The sequence below is a fragment of the Asparagus officinalis genome, chromosome 1 (assembly GCF_001876935.1).
Source record: "Asparagus officinalis chromosome 1, Aspof.V1, whole genome shotgun sequence".
NCBI classification, from domain to species: domain Eukaryota; kingdom Viridiplantae; phylum Streptophyta; class Magnoliopsida; order Asparagales; family Asparagaceae; genus Asparagus; species Asparagus officinalis.
In genome coordinates, this window is record NC_033794.1 from 122,264,463 (window position 1) to 122,270,427 (window position 5,965).

Consider the following 5,965-nt stretch of genomic DNA (forward strand, 5'->3'; position numbering starts at 1 on the left):
CGGATTCCCTTTCCTCGAGCTCTACGCGGCGACATAATGAATATGCGATCTACAGTGAAAGCCGATGGAAAGTTAGGTTTTTTGAACGTAAAATTGAACAAAATATCAAGGCTTATCTCAGAAATAATGCATGCACAGTCACAGGTTGCCGAAAGTCAAGATTTTGAAGAAAAGAGGGGAAACAAACCTTTCAAATCCAAATGAAATCTCTTCAAATCGAAGCACCACCCAAGTCAGAAACGAAGAGAAGAAGAAGAGGTGAAGAACTGGTCGAAATCGCTCGAAAATCGCCCAAGAATCGCCTGAAAATCGCAAAAAAGTCGAAGTGAAAAAATCCTAAAACCCTAAGTCCCGACTTATATAGCAGCCGGGCGAGACAGGAAACTCTGTCTCGCTGAGCGAGACAGGCACACTCTGTCTGGGCCTGAGGCGAGACAGAAACAATACTGTCGCTCGCCAGTAAGACAGTAAAAAGCTATTCTGTTTTGCTCCGTGAAACACGTTAAGTAATTTATCCTGCACTGGTCAAAAAGCGCAAATGGCAATACAGATGACATAGATCCACATGGTACACAGTGCATCTAAACTGTATTCCCACCCTCAAGCAGGAAGTTTCTGGAGACAATATTATTCTGAAACTTCTTAAGGATAAGCCTGTAGGAAATTTCTCAATGGATATTACAATTCAAGGTAAATGCTGAATTCACAGCAGCAAGTATCACTTCAGATTCAAGGATCTCGACAACGGTCAGCGATAAACGCGACGCCGGAGAACGTTAGCTTTCTACGAAGAACTGGTAGTACTAAGACAGAAGAGGCTAAAACATTGAGGCCATTTTACAAGTCCTATTCATACGATCTATTCAGCCAAGCATTGAAGGATCGTAAGTAAATCTATCTGTATCCAAAAGTATCCCATGTCCTCTATAAAAGAATGAGTCCTGGAATACTTTGGAGGGGGTATCTTGTAGGCAGTCAAAAAATGCTAATAGATTATCCAAGCATTAGAGAAGATCACTCAAAAATCACGAAGAAAGATCAAAAAGTATGAACGTCTCCGCGAGACGCTTGGGGTCACGCAGTCGAGCTCTGCCTGTCGCCAGCGAGACAGTCTTTCTGTCTCGCCAGCGAGACAGTCTTTGCTGTCTCGCAGCGCGAGACAGTCTTTTGCTTCTCTCCAGCGAGACCATGTGTTGAAATAGTCAAAACTACATTTGTAATGCCCTACACGTGTCCTTAATGCCAATGACTGGGAAACATCAATGGGCGAAAATCACGGGATAACTGCCAGAGAATAACGGAGTTTGAAAAAGCGTGATTAGAACAGTTACAGCGAAGAAACTGCCATTTATTTCGGAGACAGATTTACTGTCTCGCTGGAGCGAGACGCAAATTTACTGTGCTCGCGGGTCGAGACAGCAAAACGCTGTCTCGCAACCAGCGCAGACAGAAGAACACTGTCTACCGTACTGACTTCTTCGATTGTTATGAGTTTTGCAGCTTAACTGACCCTTGAGCTATAAATACCCCCCTAGGTCACTTCTGACGCGATTCGAGCATTTGTTAGAGCATTCCAGAGCAGAAGCAGAGCAGAGATTTGAGTTCTTTCTTGCAAGCGCATTGAAAATGTAAGACTTTTGACTGTGTGTTTAATGAGAAGCGACATCTTACTTTCGATAAGATATCGTTTCAATTTCTACTTCGATAAGAAAGTTTAGAATCATAAGCCCACCTGCTTCACGATGCAGTGAATCCGGCGTCACTGCAAATCGCAAGAGCGTTCCGGGCAGCAGGCAAAGTCCCACGAAAAACGGAGAAATTGATAGACATTTTCGTGTTTGTTTCTCAAGAGTTTGTAATTTTGTTTTGTTGTGCTAGAAAAAGCTTATATAAAAAGATTATTCTTTCGAATTTGTTGTAATCGAACAAAGTTATAATGAATTCCACAGCAGCGACTTTTGAACCAAACAGATATCCGAACTCATCAATATCGTATCCAATGAATGTACACTTCTGTGACTTAGCTTCTAGCTTATCCCTGACGTGGTCACTGATATGAACATATGTCATGCAGTCAAATACCCGTAAGTGTGAGAGATTGATCTTCTTGCTACTCTAAACCTCCTCTAGAATTCCAAAATCTAATAAAACTGACGGCCCGTGGTTAATCAAGTAAGTTGTCATCTGCACAGCATCCACCCAAATGTCTTAAGCAGACCTGCATGTAGACGCATGCTCCTCACACGCTTCGTTAATATCCAGTTCATTCTCTCCGTAACGTTATTCTGTTGTGGCGTTCCTGGAGTAGTCATCTTCAAACGAATCTCATTTAGAACACAGAACCTTTTGAACTCCTCTAGCTCGTATTCTCCACCGTTGTCTGATCTTAGACTCTTTACATTTTGATCTGTCTCGTTCTCCATCATGACCTTCCACTTCTTGAAGATCCTGAACACCTCTGACTTATGCTTCATGAAGTATATCCACACCTTCCTAGAGTGATCGTCGATGAATGTGACATAGTACGTTGAACCGCTAAGAGAAGACATACTAGCTGGACCCCATACGTCAGTATGAACTAACTATAGCTTCTGAGCTTTAGGTGTCCTTCCATCATTCTGGAAACTAACTCTCTTCTGCTTTCTAAAGATACAGTCCTCGTAAATACCAACTTCCATGAAATCCATGTCGGTTAGCTTCCCCTATGAATGTAGAATCTTCATCCTATTTTTGCTCATGTGTCCCAATTTATTGTGTCACAGATCCGTACTTTCTTTGCCAGCTGCAATTACGAGGGTGTCACTCGCATGTGAGGTGCTGTAGAGAGTTCATATTTTGTTGCCACGGGTAACAACCATCGTACCGCTGAAGATCCTCCATATATCCCTGGTGCAGTCGAAACATAGCCTTCTGCTCTAAGTTATCCTACCGAAACAAGATTCCTCTTCAGCTTCGATACGTGTTTCACGTTCTTCAAATTCCACTTGGTGCCCTTCATCTGTATTTGCACATAACCTCTTCTAACAATATTACAAGGCTCGTTGTCCCCCAAATATACTTTTTCAAAATCCCCTGCTACATAATTCTAGAGAAGCTTCATGTTAGCAGTGGCGTGGAAAGATGCTCCTGAGTCGATGATCCAAGAATCAGAGTTGTTGTCCATAGCAAGGATCAATGTATCATGCACGATATGAACCTTTTGCTCACTCGTGTCCTTCTTAGGCGCTTTGCAGACTGAAGATATATGGTCATCTTGGCCGCAGTTCCAACACCTCCCTTTGATAAGCCTAACTTTCAAGTTTGACCTCTTCTTGACTGACTTCGATCGATTCTTATTCTGGTTCCTTTTCTTCTGGCTTCTGCTTCTTTGCTCAAAACTTAGAACTAAACCTGAACCTTCTGATTCAAACGCTTTCCCTCTAACCTCCTCGGATGGAATCATGCTCACAACCTCGCTCAGCTTCAACTTGTTCTTTTCCGCCGAATTGCTGATTGTCGTCACACAATCTGCTCAACTATCCGGCAACTGTGATAGTAATAATAGGGCATGCACTTCATCATTGAACGTGAAGTCTACGGAGATAAGCTGATCAACAATCGTGTTGAACTCGCTGAGGTACATCGTGAAGGACCGTCCTTCTGCCATCTTGAGGTTCAAGAGGGTTTTGACGAGATACACCTTGTTTGCGGCGGACGATTGATCATACATCTTAGCGAGCGCTTCCATAAGCCACACCGTCGTCTTATCCTTCAAAATATTATGAGTGACTGTCTTAGCGAGCGATAACCAGATTTTCTCTAAAACTTTCCTATCCAGTATCTCTCAATCCTCGTCTGACTCCTCTTTCTTCTTTCACTTAGCATTGTCCATCAATGGGCGATACAAGTCTTTCTGGTACAAATAGTCCTTCATTTGTGACTTTAAGTAGGCGAAGTTTGATCCGTCAAACTTCTCGATCTTAGATTTGCTTTCCTCTGCCATGGCTCTCACACAAATCTTCTGAACGAAGCTCTGATACCAATTGTTAGGGATCTGAAACAATCACATCGAATTCGTGCACTTCCGGATCTTGTGTTTGAGAGTTGAGCAAGTAGGAAAATCACCACAAATAAAACATAAATTTGCAGGAAAGTAAACAAGAAAGAACACACCAGATTTAATGAGGTTTGGCAACATGCCTACGTCCTCGAGAGCCACACCATACAATTCTTTGATTAATTGAAAAAAATTATAATGCTCACAATATGCTTCTCTCTCTCTAAGAAATTTGATCTCAAAGAGTCGCCAAAACCCTCTATTTTTCGTGTCTTTATAAACCCTAAAACATACAAGAGTATATATAGAAGTCTGGGTGGAAACAGAATCCCGATCAAAACAGGAAACTGGAAAAAACATCGTCGGTCGACCGGACATGATGTTTCGATCGAACGGCCAGAACGTAGTTTTCTTACAGGGTCTGGTGCACGTTTTCAGTCGATCGGATCATCACCTTCGGTCGACCAGATGACCACACTCGGTCGACGCCATCTTGCAACGGTCGACCAACTAGAGTGATATCTTCTCCTCAATTTTCTACAGGGTTCGCGGTCGACTGGATGTCCTCCTCCGGTCGACTGATCAGCGATTTGACTATTTCCTTCTTCTTTTGATTCCAGCTTTGGGTCTACATCACTAAGACTAACACTAATGTGTAATTAGAATTAGATAAATGAAGAAACACACGCTCTTATATAAACACACATGTAAATATATACATATGATCATACAGACATAAATGTACACTTAGAGGAACTAAATTTAATAGATACATCATACATGGAAACTGTAGTTATTTTAAAATTCAAATGGTGTTAAAGCAAATGTCCAACCATAGAAGTAAATGCTACAAGTGAAAAATCATGAGCTAAATGATGTGTAGGAGAAGGGATGCAATTACAGAATAATTAGATAATAGTATTAAATAACCACACGAAATAAACAAGAAAGATAATAAATGAACACAAATTTAATAATAAAAACATTGCACTAATAAAAAAAATGAAGATTGAAAAGATGAAAGATCACTCTGATTAAAAAGTAAGTCTCAGAACGATTGAAAGAAAATGGACAAAATGACTAATCACTCCTGATTCTAATGTTTCTCAAACATAGGTTTGTATATAAAGTAAAGAAAGTAGTTGACTATGCTGGAGACAAAGTGCTTCTGTGGATTGCTCGTTGTCAATGATTATTAAGTAGAAGTGGCAGCAGTTCTATTGACTCTGAAAAAGGAGGTTTTTCTTTTGGACTAGGGCAAATGAGATTGGAATATATTAAATAAACCAAATCAGGAATATTGAAGAACACAAATGAGAGTGAAACTCTTATTCTAGTTTTCTTTGCACGGTTATTTTTTCAGGTTTCTTTCCATATAGCAATTTTTACTTCTAGAAACATTGCTTAATTGCTCACTGATGACACATTAAAGTATTCAAGGTGAATACACTGGATGGACAGACAGCACATATTGTGTTATGTTTGCTACACTTTAAATCTTGCTTAGCTTATTACTCTCAAATTTTCATTAGGACTCAATTCTCAACTTTGCAATCCGATTGAGGTTAGTGATAATTTTCCTTTTCGTTCTTTTCAGATTGCTGAGAGCATTGAAAGCTTCATCAACATTACATCATGTCCTGCAACATTTATCCAGGTGAGTTTTCCATGTGTTAGACAATAATACCTGCATGCCTGTATGATAAATGCATTACTTTACAGTACAGTTGTAACTTGATATATTTCGCTCATGTTCCTTAACTATTGTGATATTGTCGACGCACATGTAGGTTTTCTTATGAGCTCATAGCATCTGTGATTGTAGTTTCTTTAAGAATAACCCTTTTCCTACCATATTTAAAATGAAGTTTTTCATTGCATTTGGCAGGTTCATGCTAGCCACAAGCTCACATATATATTTGTATAGGA

The 5,965-nt window shown here is 40.3% G+C and overlaps 1 protein-coding gene across 1 annotated transcript in view; it reads left to right on the forward strand.

Moving 5' to 3' along the window:
- The window catches only part of LOC109840848 (nicotianamine aminotransferase A-like), a 24,599-nt gene continuing 19,328 nt past the window's right edge, over positions 695–5,965 (forward strand). Inside the window, exons 1-2 of the mRNA XM_020409645.1 lie at positions 695–884; positions 5,569–5,693. Of these exons, the coding sequence (XP_020265234.1) occupies positions 695–884; positions 5,569–5,693 (315 nt within the window). The remainder of the gene's footprint in view (positions 885–5,568; positions 5,694–5,965) is intronic.